The sequence below is a fragment of the Cnephaeus nilssonii genome (genome assembly GCF_951640355.1).
Source record: "Cnephaeus nilssonii genome assembly, chromosome: 2".
Lineage (NCBI taxonomy): Eukaryota > Metazoa > Chordata > Mammalia > Chiroptera > Vespertilionidae > Cnephaeus > Cnephaeus nilssonii.
This window is the reverse complement of record NC_137073.1, coordinates 78,004,595-78,021,908: the sequence shown is the minus strand read 5'-3', so window position 1 is coordinate 78,021,908 and position 17,314 is coordinate 78,004,595. Positions and strand designations below refer to the sequence as shown.

The 17,314-nt window shown below is 45.2% G+C and overlaps 1 protein-coding gene across 2 annotated transcripts; it reads left to right on the top strand.

Annotated features, from left to right (window-relative positions):
- Positions 1-7,712: 7,712 nt before the first annotated feature.
- CARTPT (CART prepropeptide) lies at positions 7,713-9,292 on the top strand (the record flags this gene model as incomplete). Of its 2 annotated transcripts, none has more annotated exons than XM_079800105.1 (3): positions 7,713-7,871; positions 8,264-8,347; positions 9,185-9,292. In XM_079800105.1, 3 exons carry the CDS (start codon positions 7,713-7,715, stop codon positions 9,290-9,292), a joined length of 351 nt encoding a protein of 116 aa, XP_079656231.1. The 2 variants fall into 2 exon arrangements, with proteins under 2 accessions (XP_079656231.1, XP_079656230.1); XM_079800104.1 differs by having other exon boundaries at positions 8,222-8,347.
- Positions 9,293-17,314: the final 8,022 nt, after the last annotated feature.

The following is a 17,314-nucleotide window of genomic DNA, read 5'->3' as shown; positions in this document are numbered from 1 at the left end:
ACGAAACCATCCAGGCGTAGGTGGGGGTCGAGGGAATGGCATGACATGAGGTGAATGGAGGCTACTGCCTAGTAGATGCTCAAAAAACGAGTGAATGAAGGTGGACAGGGCGGCAAGGACCAGATTCCCCTGAATCGTGTAGGCCATGAAAGGAGTTAGCAGTTTATCTAAGAGCAGAAGTAAGCCTTCATGGGATCTAAGCAGGGGAGCAAGACTCAATTTATGTCGAAAAAGATCACTGTGGCTACTATTTTTGAGAATGGGATTTGAAGGGGCCAGAAGAGTTCCAGTGTGGAGTATTCTGGGTTTTCCTCTTTAACAGCTCATCTCACACTGCTAATTGTTTGATGTCCCCTCATGTCACCCCCAACAGCCTAGCCAGTGCTTAAGGGCAAATAAGTGTTCATTATTATCATCAGCAGCTCTGCATGCAAAAAGACTCAATAATTGTTGCTAAGTAGATAAACTATAATGAACTTTCCAAGAAAGGTGTGCAGGTCTTTAGGTTTGGAGTGTAAGTATACTCTCCCATAAAATGTCTGCTTTGAAGGAGCGGAAACCGTTTTCCTCTACCCTTTTAGGCTCAGTGAGCGTGGCTAGCGAATTTGATTGACATTAGACAGATTAACAGGAGAAAAGGCACACAATTTTTACAATATTTATATGGATGGAGTTCATAGAAAAGAAGTGGAACTCAATGAAGCAGTTAGATTTGGGGCCTGATATCCTTTTTTTAATATTAAACTTTTCTTTTTTGAATTTGTATTGATTTCAGAAAGGGAGGAAGAGGGAGAGAGAGATAGAAACATCAATGGTGAGAGAGAATCGTTGATCAGCTGCCTCCTACACAACCCAGAATGGGAATTGAGCCCGCAACCCAGGCATGTGCCCTGACCAGGAATCGAACCATGACCTCTTGGTTCATAGGTCAACACTCAACCATTGAACCACCCCAGTTGGGCCTTATGTGCCCTTTGTAACAAAGAAAAGAGGATTTGAAAAGTTGTGAGGCAGTGACTAGGAAGTACAATAGGGGAAACTAATGCAAGGTAAGCACATCTCTGACACAGAGCCACAAGGCTGGGGTGCTAATTATGGGCAAACTCTAAGCAGAGGTTCCTAAATTGGCTGCAGATTAGAAGGACCTAGGGAGCTTTTCAAAGAATATTCACCTCACAGATCCGGATTCAAATGGCCTAGGATGGTGCCCAGCAAGGGTTGTTGGAAAGCTCCCAGGTAGAAGCCAGAAGTATCTCTCTCAATAATCATCATGGCCCTGTGGTGCCTGGCGCTGAACTGGGCATTTGGCTTTGTTAGCTTTGTTCTAGCCTAGGGGTTGCAAACTCAGACATGCGTGGGGGCCAGTAAACAAGGGAAGGCACAAAGATGGCCAGATACAAGGCAACAGACAGTAGTAGAAATTCTGGTTTTTCCATAGGAGATGGAAATTTGGATTTGTACATGAAACTTCCCCATTTTTAAAATGTTGACAACTGATTTAAAATGAAACTCTTTGAAGGTGCACAAGGCAGCAGCCTTGGTTCCCACCCATATTGTTTCCTACACTGGGACCTCAGATGAATTGGGTATCTCTTTCTCTCTGGGATAATCTAGGAAATTGAGGAAAGAGAGAGTGTACAGAGCTTTCTTGCATGACCTGGTAAACATTGGCCCCCATCAGTAGGGGGAGCAGTTCTCATTTATACTCATGTACCTTTAATTGACCTTCAACAAGACTGTGGTTGCTGGGAGACACAGGAATATTCCCATAAACAAATGGGTGACCCTGACCCTAAGAGGCTTCTCCAGGCTTTAGATGCTCATGTGTAACTGGGTCCTATGACTTTTATATCCACATCTCTAGAGCCAAAGATGTGTTTTTACAGAATTCTGGAGAAAGGGAATAGACAAGAAATGGAGCAAATAATTATTTCAAAGTTCTCCTTTGAAATGCTTGAATATCAATACTATCTCATGGCAAATACTAAGGGAGAGGTAGTAACATTTAGAAGCTGCTTGCTCCTATGGGCATCCTTGCTTCAGAAATAAAACATAATAATAAAACTCACTTGACAGGTCTCTGTGAAGTCTTTTTCATATCCTGAGGAGAAATTTCTTTAGCAAACACTGGGAGAGCTTGGTCTCTGTGGGTGTCCGATGGTTGCTGGGGGCACAGCTATAGTTATAGTCCATTCCAACCCCCTGCAGGGCGCTGGACAAAGGCCATATCTTCATCCAGGGCTATCCTGTTCACGAGTGCAAATGGCAGAAAATGACATTTGCATCTGGGCAAAAGCATTATAAATGTTCATAGCTGTGGCTCCTCAGGGTCTCTCGTCATCAGGCAGGTGAGGTGGGTTTGTGTTGGCACAGGGTGAAGGTCCTCAAGGGCCTCCCCAGTCTACCCGGGAGATCTCGGAGAGGTCATCGAGGTGGATCTCAGTCCAAAACTTAAGGTCCCTGTCATAACACAGAGTTCCATTTCACATTTGCAAAGTCAGAGCTTGCACTCGGAGACTCGACCTGACATTTTTGCAGCTTTCAATAGAAGATGACTTGGTTTTTCAAGGAGCAAGGGGGGATCCTGACCATTAGGGAGTATCTTTTATAATATTTAAAAATTATTTTAGAATTCAAGTTTTATTTTTTTTCTCTCTCGTTCTCCATTTAAAAAAATGATTCAGGTGATAACATGAAACAGAAGGACAATGTAAATAAGAAAACACTAGGTTTTCAAAGGATCTGGGTCCAACTTCCCACCTGCCTGGGGGCCTGAATCCAGTTATTTAAATGACCAGTTTTTATCACCGACAGAAGTGAAAACACAATTTCTGCTCAAGGTGGATATAAATAAGTCTTTCATCAAGGTTTAATTACTTTTTTACTACTTTTGGGACTTATATCTGCATGTTGGGCACTCTTGAAAAGTCCCATGGGGTGTATTCTTGGCTTCTTAAAAGAAGGGACAATGGAGATGCCCACTGAACAAAAAATGACTTGACTTCATCCATCTATTCTGGGTCAGCTATTGAGCTGTTTATGTTTTAGGAGGGAAGGGTATTAGATCCTGAAAGGACTTGGCCTCTGTGATCTTGTAGGGCAAAGTGTGTTCCCGGACACCACACTAGATAATGCAAAGATCCCCTAGGCAGTGCTCCTCAACCAGGGGCTTACATCGGTCAGGTTGTAATGGGACAACATTTTCCAATGACTTGCACTAGACTGCCCTCCTCCACAGAGATTCTGGTCCCCCAGATTCTGGGGGTGGAGTATAAGCACATGTAATTTGGTGAACAGAAATTTCCGGTTGATTCTGATACTTTCACACCATGCTGGGAAACACTTCCCTAACGGTAAATGGAAAGGTCTCTTTATTTGGCCTCACCTTTGATTCACAATGTGCTAAAGAGAGCCTGTTTGGAAAATGTCACCTGATGAATTGAGATTGAGGAGAGGAGAGCCACATTCCCATGTGCTGCCTTGGGGGGGGGGGAGGGAGGAGGGGGGGGAAGAGCCCTGAAGAAGCCTCATCTTGGCCAGCCCCCTGCCAACAAGACTTTCCCTTCTCTGCTGAAACAAGTCCACCCTTGAAAGACGAGCTCATAACATGGCCTACCTTTTTGATTGCCTCTCCCTAAAGAGCTTTCCTTCTCTGCTTAATTCATTCATTGTCTGGATGATTTCTTTGACTATTCAATTAGCAATTGATGGTCTAGCTTCTATTTCTGCTGAATGCAGTTTGTCTTATATTTCTATTTAATGTTTCACTGATTTCTGTCTAGTAGAAATAGTGCTGATTTGAATTTTAGTTCTGGCTTTATTTCTAACTGGGTATCCTAGGCAAGTTGTTAAGCCTTTCTGGGTTTCAGAGCCCCAATTCCACAATTCCACAATTCTCTTTCTTACCTCTCCCTCAGGCTTAGGTTCTTACACAATGATGTTCACTTAATTCTATTTACATTTTTTGAGAGAATAACTATAGTAGACATTTTCTAACATGGTTCCCAGGAACTCTGCATTCTGACATTCATGCCCTTATGTAATCCCTGCCCAGGAGTGTGGACAGCACCCAGTGAATATGGCAAAATGATGAGATGAGTTAGAAGAGTCTGTGACTTCTGTTTTGCTAGCGTTCTCTCTCGGGCTCTTCTCACAGCCTTGCTCAGATGGAGAAGGTCACCTGAAAGGATGAATGGCAGCCTCTGGTCAAGAGTAAGCAAGTGACTGAGGCCTCAGTCCAACAGCCTATGAGAAACCAGGTCTTACCAAAACCACTGAATTGTCTTGAAAGTGGATCCTGCCTCAGTTGAACCTTGACATGACTGCAGCCCCAGTCAATGCCTTGTGATTGCAGCCTTGTGAGAGACCCGAGGCTAGCTAAGTCACGCCTGACCCACAGAAATGGTGATATAATAAATACATGTTGTTCTAAGCTACTAAACTTTGGGGTAATTTATTATGTAGCAATATGTAACTAATAATACTATCTATGAGATGGGTTGATGGACATGGTAGTCTATCTACCTGATTTGGTCCTATTGAGCTAAATTATGCTACAGTAACAAATGACCCCCAAAGTGGCTTATATCCACAAGAGTTTATTCCTCCTTCTCACTATATGTCCACTGAAGGCGGTCATAGCTGTGCCCAACATTTCCTTCCCTCCAGAACCCTCTATAACCCAGGCTGATAACAGCCGCCTCTATCTGGAATATTGCCAATCACCATGGAAGAGGAAAGAGAGCAGGGCAAAGTATGCACTGGCTTTTAAACCTTTCCCATGAAACCAACGCACCATACTTTTGCTTGTATTTCACTGGCCAAAGTGAGTCACATAGCCACATAGTTGATGAACGTGGCCCAAAGTATATTCCTCTTCCAGGGAGCGGCACTAAATATTTGTGAACAGTAACACAGTGCACCATTTGCCATCGTGCAGTGGGTTAGGGGGAGTGGTAGCCACAGACTGCCATAATATACAGAAAAGAGAAGGAATAGCTCACATGCACAGCTGAGTGGGTGTGGTGGCCCCAGAGCCTAAGATAAGAGAGTACAGTTGAATAGCTATTTTTTTTTTCTTATAGAAAAGGGTGAAAAATGAAGGGAATATGGAGCACTGAGGAGAGTTGAAGTGTTTTGTTTTGTTTCTTTAAGCACCCTCAAAATCTCCATAGTTACCTCCCTAAGGTCGTTCTAAAACCGTGACTCTATGGCAATAAAGCTTTAAGACATGCATCCTGGCCCTCCTCTTCAGACTAGATAGCCTTCCCTAAGCTCTTGAGGCTTCTGTATATAAATATATCCGCCTCCCTTCTATAATCCTGCTCATCAAGTTGAAGTGGGTCTCCAAACAACTATCTTCCAGCAGCCAGTTGAATAGGAGAGGAAAACTTGACACATGACCTTGGGCAAGCCTGCCACGTGTGGGTTTCAGTCTTCTCAAAGTCCAGTCTAATCTCACCTTCCTGAGAAATAAGCGCAGTCCCTGCGGACTTCCTGCAAACGTTGGAGGAGCTTAAGGAACGGTTGCTAGCCCATCCATCTCAGAGGCCTTGCCAGGCGGCTTTAGAGAGGCTGTTTGATGGGAAGTGCAGAGATCTGGCTTGCAGAGCAGGAGGAGCTGGGCCTGACTTAGCTGGTAAGCCAAGCCACCACGATGGATCTGTCGTTAAAACCAGAACCAGCTTAAATTGCTGACACGCGGTAGAGAAATGTCAGGGCCAGAGATCCCCTAAGAAAGTAAAGGAGAGACTTGTTGAGGATCCTTCTGCCTATAAAAAATATGTTTGCCCTCAGGCTCTGCCTGTTTGGATCATGCCAGATGGTATTCTGTTTCTCCTGAGGTTAGAGTTTGTGTCAAAAGAAATAGACTTCACTTCGATGAGTTCTGAAGGAGGTATGAAAGAGTCCCAGCATCGCGGTTTAAAAAGTGACCTTAGATGCCATCTAAGCCAAACTGCCCAGCACAGGAGTCACTCCCTCATGTCCACGGCCTGGAGATTGGTGCTCAGGGACAGGTCTGAACTTCCTGAGATTTTTTTAGGATGCAGTCCTGTCCCAGTTTGCTTTCCATATTGCACCATAGACAGTGTGAGGAAAAGCAGTGAAGTGAGTGTGTGTGACAGGAGTGTGGAGACAATACGCTTCTTCCTGGTGACACAAGCTTTGCATTTGGGAAAAAGATTTCCATTTTGCAGCTGTAATGCTCTTGGTTGTTGCAGGAAATGTTGAGAGAGGCCGTAGTCTGTAGTCTATTTCTGAAACTGACTGCCTGTGAAACAATTCCACCCCTCTCTGGCATGTTTTACCGCTGGCTGGTGGTGAATTATGGAATAGAGGAAGGCAATGGGGTGTGGGGTGGGGAAGGGCGGGGGGAAGGCAAGAAGAAGGCCAGAGAAGCTTTCCAGGATTGAGGTGGTAGTAATAGGGATGGAGGAGAGTGGATGAACTGAGGAACAGTTTGAGCGAAAGAGGATGTGGTGAAAGAAGCCAGGTGGGCAGGCAGGTGGGATAAGCCTCTAGGTCTAAGTAGGAAAACATCACCCCTCCTACAGGAACTTTCATTTGTATTCAGGCTGTAAGGACCCCACTCTTTTAAAATACAGTTTCTTCACAAGTCACTGAGGTCCTGGCTTACTACTGACTTCTGATGCTGGAGATATTTCCATAATTAGGAAGTTGCACTTTGCCCCCACACCTTTACTTTATTATCTTCATTGGACATCAGAACTGGGTAGTGAGCCGGAGGGCTCCTGAGGAGGGTTGGGTTTGCTCAAAGGAAAAGCTGAGATACTGCACACAGCCACTTAACCTGGGCAGCCTCCAATTCAAGGGGAAAGGTAGGGAGCCTTAGAGAGGTAGTGCTAAGGGTCAGGGCTTCTACATACCTTATCTTTCATTCCAACCTCCAGATAACTTTGTGAGGTGCATCTTTTAAACTCCAGCTTTACAAAACAAAAAAGTGAGGCCCAGAGAGGTTCTTTATTTTGCCCCAAACCACACAGCTTGCAAGTGGTGGAGCCAGGGCTGGAACCAGAGTCTGGCTCCCTGCACTCTCCATACCACCCCTCAGTCTTGGTCAGTCTGTTTTCCCTCTTATTACTACTGTACTGAACCCATCTTGGGGAAGGCTACAATTTCTTTCTTTCTTTTACTTACTATGTTTGCCTCTCCTATCCCACAGCGTGCCTAGTAAGGTGCTCAGTGAACATGCCGGCCTAGAGGCAGCATCCCTTCTTGCTGCCACGTATGGATCTGGGACAAGTCAAGGCAGGGCTGGTGAGGTAGACTGCGTTGCTGCTGCCCCTGCTAGGAGATGGGGAGGGACTCTTCCGCCTGTGCCTTGCCTCAAAGGCATTTTTCAAGTCCTGTCCCCCTCGTGCTCCCTACCCCCTACCTCTCGCCCCTTGACATCGGCTCAATTCCATCGGGAGCGTCCCTTACTGCGGGGCTGACAACATCTGCATCTGGGGGCACAGGGTCCCTGGTGTCCGCGCTATTGCCCATCTGTGCGCAGCCTCGTTCCGGCGCGCCTGGAGCCCGGCGGGCATTGACGTCAAGAGGCAGTGGATCTCTGCCTACAGACGGTTGACCTGGACCCTCCTCCACACCCCCTTCCTTCCTTGCCCCCTCCCTCTTCCCCTCACCCGGGCTCTAGCTCGGTATAAAAGACAGGAGCGCGGGGTGCCTCAGCAGCGCCGAGTTTCAGCACCATGGAGAGCACCCGCTTCCAGCTGCTGCCCCTCCTGGGTGCTGCCCTGCTGTTGCTGTTACCTCTGCTGGGCGCCCGTGCCCAGGAGGATGCTGAGCTCCAGCCCCGAGCCCTGGACATCTTCTCCACCGTGGAGGATGCCTCCCATGAGAAAGAGCTGGTCGGTATCCCCCATGCCCCAGACTCCCCTGGCCTGCCGCGCGGTCCCTCCTTTGTACCTCCTCTCTTCCCTCCTCCCCACCCCGTTCCCAGAGTCAGGGCGCGGGGAGATGAGAATGAGAAGTCCGGGCTCGTTGTCATCCTCCCAGCAGTCTTGTCCCCGCTCCTCTGAGCAACACGAGCCTCCCCTCCAGGGCTCCCGGACCTGCTGTCAGTACCTGGGACAGCGCTCCCCAAGTTTCCACCCCTCTAGCAACCCTTTTTGTCTTCTGTGTCACAGGGTGGAGGGTGTGTGGTTCTGGGGATCCTTAAAAATAGGGCTGGAAGTGAGCACCTGGGCTGGGCTCGCAGCCAAGGCGGCAACTTCGGGCTCCGGGGGCCGGTATGTTGCAGATCGAAGCGCTGCAGGAAGTCCTGAAGAAGCTCAAGAGTAAACGTATTCCGATCTATGAGAAGAAGTATGGGCAAGTCCCCATGGTAAGGCTTTGGAATCACCTCCTTCCCATGTTTTTCCAAGAGGAAATATACCACCTTGAGTCTTATACACGCCTTCTCCCTAGGATGTGGCTAAATAATTCAGGAAAGGGGTTTGCAGAATTCTCTGAGGTCCCCTTCGTTTTCACCGCCAGCCCTTGCCCTTGGTCTCTAAGGGAAGACCAGCCCTTTCAGAGGAGCGAACAGCACATGCCAGGAACCAGCTCCTGTGTCTGGGTGGAAAGGAGTGTTTCCTGAAGATGAGCTGTCTTCACCTCACGAAGAATTGGTTCTTGTTCCTCCAATTTTCTTCCTGCCTTCCGAACCCGTCAGTTTTTTTTTTTTAAATCTAAGTTCTAGGATAAAAATTCTTAACCAGAGCTTGTCACCTTCCATGGAGAACAAACATGCACTTAAATCTTCCTTGGGATGGGGGGGGGGGGGAGAAAGCAGGGAGCAGGGGTTGTGAGAAAACCTAGGTCTATTGTTTATTTCTTAGAAAAAAGGTCTGGTTGATTTTTTTAAATCTTCTGGATAAGCAACTAAAGGACCCAGGAAATGTAATCCAACTCTCCCCCCGCCGTTCCTTACCCCCCCCCCCCCCAAAGTGGGAGAATGTAGGAAGGGCTCAATAATTTAAATTTCTTTTTATGTTCTCTCACTGAAATTATAAGCACAAAGCTCTCTTCCATTTTAGGTCTGACTATACTTAGACCTCCTGTGAGGGTGATAGGGTCCATCCGTCTCTCCCATGAGGCAGAACCTGTGTTGACGGGGAGCGTGGCCTTTGGGTGCCTGGATTTGTGCATGTCCCACGACCACACATTGTGTTGCTTGCAGTGTGACGCTGGCGAGCAGTGCGCCGTGCGAAAAGGAGCGAGGATCGGGAAGCTGTGCGACTGTCCCCGAGGAACCTCCTGCAATTCCTTCCTCCTGAAGTGCTTATGAGGCGTCACCCTCCTCCATCAGTCCCCAGATCCCCTGCTCCCCCCCCCCCACCCCAGAACCGCGCCTTCATCTGTGGAGTTGGGCTTTAGCAACAAAGTTTGCATTTCCCTCTGAGGGCGAAGGGGCTCTTTTCCTGATGTTTTCAAATAAAAGAACAATGTCTTGTATGCTTGTATGGTGTTGCTCTGTGTGCAAAAATATTCTTTTTTTGTTTTATTTGTCTAACGAACTCTTGTGTATCCTTGTGTAAAGTAGGGGAACTTTGCTTTGAAAATTGTATTTTCCTATGTGCCATGGCAGGATGAAAATTAGATTTGGTGAATGTTGGTAGATGACAGCACAACCTGGAAAATAAATCATCCCGAGCATCACCAATTGAAGCATGTACAAATTATACATAATGAAGTGTTTTTAATAATTGCTCATACTGCCCTGGTCGGTGTGGCTCAGTTGGTTGAGTACACCCAGAGGTCTCTGGTAGGATTCCCAGTCAGGGCACAAGCCCCACGTTGGGGCTTGATCCCCGGTAGTGGGCATGCAGGAGGCAGCCAGTCAATGTTTTTTTTCTCCCTCTCTCTTCCTATCCTTTCTTCTCTCTCTCTCTAAAATCAATAAAAACAAATAAGTAAAAAAAAAATTGCTCATAGTGCATTGTTGTTTCTACATAGGTCATTTAAATATGAATGATGGGATTAACCAAGCAAAGGCTCATACACCTCCCCAAAGGGAGGTAGAGAGCAAGGGTCCTGAGATGGTCTGTGGGAGTGAAACCTCTCAAATCACATCATGATCATCAGAGGAGTGATTTTTTTTTTTTTTTACATATGGAATAAGAAAGAGAACTTTTTGTTTTTACTTTGCACTTAGTAAAGACTGGGAGAAAGAGAGAAAAAGTATGTGCCCATGTGCTGTGTTGGAGAAGGGCTAAAAGAGAAGAAGATTGGAAAAAGAATTTAGGGAAGAACATAAGCATCTAATGAGCATTTATCCTGTTATTTGCAGAATGATGGTGTATAGTGGAAACCTCTTTTCCTGCTCGCCAATGAATTCTTCAGTAAATTCTTTGTTATTGAAACTTACAATTGAGGTAGCTTTATTGAAAAAAGAAGCTTATCAATATTTACTTTCTTTACCCAGTGTCTAGGTTGATAAGATAGCTGTATCCATTCATTTATTTCTTTAGTTATTACTCAGTAAACATTGTGAGCACCTACTCTGTGTCAGGCACTGTGCTAGGCTTCAGGACTATAGCAGAGAAGAAATCAGTCAGGACTGCCACCCTCAAGGAGCTTATCATCGTGTGTAACAACAAAGCTGTTTAAGTGGGACCCATACAGGAAGACCTCGGGAGGGAGAAAGATTCCTACTGTGGCACTGGATCCCTCTCTCCTGGGCATCTGTCCAGATCATCCCTTCTTTCACCTGTTCCCACATGGCACTCTTCACTCTCATTTTCCCAGGTTGCTGGTGGTCCCCCTTTGCCTGTGTATCTCCGCTCCTGCCATTTGTTTCCAATCCTTTGCCTCTGATAATCCAGCCATACCTCAGCATTGATCTAACCCAGTTCTCCGTTTTACCCTCTGGCCCCCAATCTCTGGTTGCTGTAAGAGACATGCCATCTCCTCCCTGCCAACTTTCCAGCAGGCCCCTGGGACTAGGCTTAATTCTCACTTAGCCATTCTACAGGGAGAATCTGATAGTGTTCATCATTTGCCAGCGTGACCTGCATTTAGTTTTAATCCATGATCTCTTCTGCAGGAAAACCCAGTCTGTTTGGATGAGAAGGGCTGAAACTGTATGTAGATTCTGAGAGGCTGCCCAGCTGGTGTGGCTCAGTGGTTGAGGATCAACCTATGAACCAGGAGATCATGGTTCCATTCACAGTCAGGGCATATGCCTGGGTTGCAGGCTTGATCACCAGTAGGGGCGTGCAGGAGGCAGCCGATCAATGATTCTCTCTCATCATTGATGTTTCTATCTCTCTCTCCCTCTCCCTTCCTCTCTGAAATAAAAAGATATATATATATTAGATTCTGGAAGGCCGAGCTACACACACACACACACACACACACACACACACACACACACACACACACACGTCCAGCTCTGTGTCCACCATTCCTGTTTCCTCAGAGCACTTCCACCATCACCAAGGACAACTACCCATAGGGGTTGTCTGCTCTCTGGATGATTGAAACCATTAATAATTTACCAAACGCCAGCAACTGCCTTTCATTAATTATCACTATGTTAATGATATCCCTCAGGCAAAGAGAAGAATAATTCCCCTCCTATGCAATGGAGACAGGCCATATTTCATACATAAATTAGGGGTGGGCGTTTTGCCTTGAATTCCTTTGAACTCTTCCTTTGCAGAGCTAGAGAAGGTGGAAGTAGGCGTGATGGGATAAAACGAAGCAGGCAAAGATGCGCTTTGAATGTCAGTGTCAGTGTGATGTCAGTGTGGCTGTCATTCAGCCTGTCGGCTCTCTCACCTAGGAGACAGGATCACCTCTACTGGGATGTCTTCTCAGTGCAGGTGAAATCTTTCTTAACATGTGGCACTGAGAACCTGACACAGCCCTCTAAAACAAGACAGTCTTATAAAGCCACTGATGCCATATTCAGATCATGATTCTTGCTGCCTAAGAAGGCAATCCCTCCCTCCATTTAACTGGAACTTCTTGACCCCAAGAGGGCTAAATGAGTTAAAATACATGACTAATACCTGAACATAGTAAGTATTCAATAAAGGAAAGCCTGCATCATTTTCCAAGCTCTGTGTTTGTGCCTGGCTTCTTTAGGATTTGTTTCAGACACTGTGGGACATAACAGCAGACTGTCAGGTCATTCCTGCCCTCTTAGCAAGAAGAAGCAGGTGGGTGCCTGGAAGTAGTCTCTCAAATAGGGTGTCCGTGTCAAAACATGCAGGGCCGCTTGAGGCCGAATATGCCAAAAATTTTACTAGGCTGTTGGATCCAGTGTGTACTTACAGGATCCTGAACCTGTCCTGGGAGTTTAGCGATTTTTCTTGGGTGGGGAGAAGGGACTGTACATTCATCTAACACGTATTTGAGTAATAAGCACTGTCCTAGGTACTTAAATTTCTTTTAGATTTTAATTTCTAAGTTTATTTTTCATAAATCATGATGAGTAAAATAGAAAATAAGAAGAAAGTCATCACTCCTGTTTATTATCCCAGACTGGGGCGGGGGGCAGGTGCTTTCCTTCCTGAACCTTCCCCCGGAGGCTACTGCTAGTGTTCCCTGCGAATGTCTCCTTTGGAATCCCCACTCTTCATCCAGCGACTCAGGCTGGAGCCCTATGCTCCTTGGGGGGCTGCCTCCTCCTCTCTGCCCTAGGAAGACGTTGCGTCGGTAACTTTAGGCCAATACTGGGAACCATAGGGGAAAGAAAGACTCCTCCTTTTAGGGGTGTGTTTTTCCACGGGTTTATCTTAATCACTTCTCACGAAGAATAAGAGAGGGTATAGGCCTAGAGACAGCAGAACAAGGAACCCACTCAAATGGTTTTAACTCAGGCTGCTTAGGCTCATCAAGATCAGTCAAAGTAAGACCCTCTGAAATAGGGTCTACCCATTCAGGCTTTTTTTTTTTTTTTTTCCAGAGAAGCTTGGGGGCAAAGCTCTATCTGGTAATACTGTTTTGACTTTACCCTCTGTGTTCATTTCCCTTATAGGGACCAAGTTGGATTCTCTTAAGCCTTACCAGGTAGGTGCTGGAGAGTTTAGGGGTCTCACTAACTTTTTTTCTCTATTTCTTTCTTTCTTCTACACGCTGGTGTATTCTGCAGACTGAGCTGGGTGTGTCCTCAGGGGAAAAGTCCTATACCAAGGGCTCTCCCAGTGACACTTCAAAGCTCACCTGCAGCTGATGCTTTTGGGCGGTGCCCACCAGGGGGCTGGTTGTGTTTGAGTTTGGAGAGGAAAGGAAGTCTGTTGGCTGAGGGCAGGTTTCTTAGTGATCTCATAGTGTTGATGCTGTCTCCGTTCCTTGTGGCTGAAGTCTCAGGCAGCGATCCCAGTTCTCGCACCAGGAGAGAATGTGATAGTTGGAATCTGGTTGTGATGAGGGCAAGGGGTCCATTTTGGGGGCCAGACTAAGCTTATCCAGAGCAGTCACAGTTATCTGCAAGGCCATTGCACATGGTAGAGTTTTGATGTCTGGTTAGTGGGATCCAACACTGGTGGTCATTTCTAAGACCACAACACGTTTGCCTCAAACTAGGCTGGGCTTCTAGGCTTGGTGTCAGCTTTTGACCCTGATTATTTTTTTCTGTGTCCCGCCTTTTAGCGCTATTACTTCTGATCTGTCACTCTGGATAAAATAGTTCTTGCTGCAGAAGAAAAATGGCTAGTACAGGGACTATATGTATTTGTAGTGTCACAAAGAGGTAATACATTAAAAAAAGACTGAGAATACGAAATCCGGACCCTGGTTTGAATCCTAGCTCCATTGCTACTTAGATAAACTTGGCCAAGTTACCTAGCCATCTGAACATCATTTTCTCAACTGTAAAATGGGGACATAAATAATAACAACCTAGTTGTTTTCTCTGCCTAGACTGTCCTCTCTCCTCAGCTGCTGGACGGGGGTGTGGCTCTGCCCACCTGACAGCTGACCCAAGCCATCAGCCTCCGTGATCACTCTGGACCTGGTCACACCCAAACTCTCACTTCTCAGGCTAGCTCCTACAGCATCATTTTGCTACCATATGGATTTGAGATCTTGGGTTTACCAATAAGGTGCTCATTTTCTTAAAATGAAGCTCAATAAACTTTGTTTTCTTTTTTATTGAATTTATTGGGGAACTTTTTTTTTTTTTTTAAAGGAAAGGAGTTTGGAGATTTTTTTTTAGAATAAAATTAAATAAGCCGTTTGGCGATGACTCAGGCCACTTTTGGTTGAAAAACAACATCTGTGAACTGATATGGCCTCAGTATCCCAGCACGATGTTGCCAAGAGAAATCAATAGCATCTATTTTCCTTTGTATTTGGCAGGTAAGATGACTGGTTATGTCAGCATGAAAGATAAAATACTTACACACAGGGAGGGTGAGGGGGACAATCACTTTCTTCAGCAGGCGCAGCACAGCCGATGAATTTCGGGTCCTTTTCTTTGAAGGTGAACTCGATTGCAGGAGTCCCCAGGGCCTGGGGGAGCGGAGGGCCTTTTGACTCTGACCACCGCTGATGTCATCCAGGTTTCTGCTTGTCTTGATTAGACTGAGAATAGCCAAACACTGCTCATCGAGACAGATATTGATTTGGGCCAGGAAGTTCTGTCATCGGTAGTAATTACAATTGCTTGTTTTAATTTATTAGATCAGGAAATCTAATAAATTTTCCATGAGTCCTCTCCCCACTTTTCATTTGGTATGTAGAATAATCTCGCCAAGTAATTTATGAGAAAATCGGCCCTACAACAGGACTTAGGTCTGAAATGCAAACCGTAGCTTTCCTTTTGGCTGATGGTGATGGGAAACCACCTTCTCAGTTGTGTGGTTTGGGGCAAGCAATGTAACCTAACTACTTAAAAAAGTGCCAGACCTCCTTTTCTGCATTTGTAAAATGAGAAAATAATTGTATCTAACGCTTGGGTTTTTGTAAGGATTAACTGAATTTATTCACTAAATATTTAGAACATAAGAACACATGGTCGGTGCTTAAAAATGTCAGCTATCATTGCTACTATTATCACTAATAAGAATGTGAAAAGGCATCTGAGACATATATTATAGAGAGAATAGAGATGGGTCCTCGTTAAGGTTTGTAGTGAGGTGCTGCGGAAATAAACAGAGGATTTGGGGAATAACTGAGTACAGCAAGTTGAATCCCACATGTGTTGAAGATAAAGAGAAGCAAATTTGTCTAATTAGAAAGCATTACATATTTATTATAGAAAACATACATTTATACAAAAAGAAAAAACATATCCAAACTCTACAACTTAGAAATAACCACTGCTAACATTCTGATATTTTTTCTTCCAGACTTTTTTATTTATAGCTATAAATACATGTATTTTTTAACATATTTGGAATTTTGTGCTACATAGTATTATTTTAATGATTATATTTTATTTTCTGTATTATATTTTATATATATGTAATACATTAAAAAGATACGATTTGTATGCAGCTATAAAGCATAAATAACAAACATTTGTGAAATTACTTTAACCTCTGTGCCCCCTCTCTATCCCCTGAGGTAAACACTGTGCCCAATTTTGTGTTGTTCATTCTCTTGCTTTTAAAATAAAAATGGTTCTATTAATTTTGTTCAAATAGTATATTGTTTGTTTTCTTCTAATAGTTTTTTAAAAATCTTAAAACAGAGAGGGAGAGGAAGAGAGAGATAGAAACATCAATGATGAGAGAGAATCATTGATCAGCTGCCTCTTGCACACCCCTCACTGGGGGTTGAGTCTGGAACCCAGGCATGTGCCCTAACAGGGAATCGGACCATGACCTCCTGGTTCATAGGTTGATGCTCAACCACTGAGCCATGCCTGCTGGGATCTTGTAATAGTTTTGAAGTTTGGCCTTTCAGATTTGAGTCCTTAATCTATGTGGATTACAACTCTATGGGATCTCTCTTTTGTGCTCTCTCTTCTCCATGAGCTCTCTGACACTTTCTAGCTTATTGGGGTCTCCATTCCTAGTCTTTTGGCCAGAAATATGGGGTCTTATTTTCCTCCTATTGCTGTATACTTCCCTGGACTGTATCCCCATCCAATGCCAAAAGGCCAAGCAATGGAGAGAAGGAGATAGAGAGAGGCACAGGAATTCGTCCCATCTTCTTCCTCTGGTCAGAGAGAAGGATTCCTCTCCCTGGGAATTGTAGTGCCTGTATGTGCCCTGACTGGGAATGAAACCTTCAACCTAGGTATGTGCCTTGACCGGGAATTGAACCTGCAACCTTTAGGTATAGGGGATGACGCTCCAACCAACTGAGCCAAATCAGCCAGGGCAGTATCTTGGTTTTTGTTCATATTTCAAATTCCATTATTTATTTAAGTATTTTCTACTTAGCTATATTCTGAGTCTGGCAATCCTAATATTTGCACCCTTTATAAGTCTATTGTTTGTTTCCATTGTCTGTCACACATGATGGCATCATTTCTGAAGTGCTTGGCTAATTTTAATTGTGAGTTTGTTGCTTGACCTTAATTCTGCTGGCTTAGAGTAAAGATGCTGGGAGCCAGGGGGTACCTTGGACATGGGACTACTTTAACCATCTGTGCACTGAAGCATTAACCTTCCCTGAAGAGAAATCTGGCCTTTCCCCTAGGCTATTGGAGGGTGACCTCCAGGCTCTTGGAATATCCTGCCTGGTAGGAGTGTGCTTGTTTGCTCAGGGGCTTTGGCCACTAGATAGTCAACAGTGTGATTTGTAATGGGAGTTGTAGGCCATGTAGTATCAGTTTTGCCCCTCAAAGGGACTAGACATTAAAGGGATAAGCTTGACTTCTGAGAGGGGCTGGAGACTAAAGGTCATCCCAGCACACAGGAGAAGCACAGTAAATAAGCAGTGGTTCCCTAGAATGGCTGCCTAGACATGGGGATGTTTGTCTAGGCTTGATGATCACAGCAAAGATGATGCCGATTGTAAGGGAAGGAACACTGCTCTTTCTTCACCCCACTCAAGATTGCTGACCTCTGTCCACCTCTTAAGAGCTGACGACTTGCTAATCTGATGATTGACTAGACCCCAGATAATTCCTGGTGGGTGGGGGGCAATGTGCCTGGAAACAACACCCCCCCTCATTCTTTCTCATTCACCTTATTGTGTAGAAATGGTTAACTGTCACTTCTTTCTCATTCATGTTGAGTCCAAGGAGTTGGATGGTTCGACTCTGAGGGTCATTCATCTCTTTATCCCTCTCCATAAGCCCATCTGTGCCTGTTAGCCCCTCGATTCAGATTTAGGAAGAAGAAGTAAGTCCTGTTAAGTTCTCCAGCAGAATCTACCTGTTCGAATCCAGCAATTTTTAACAGAC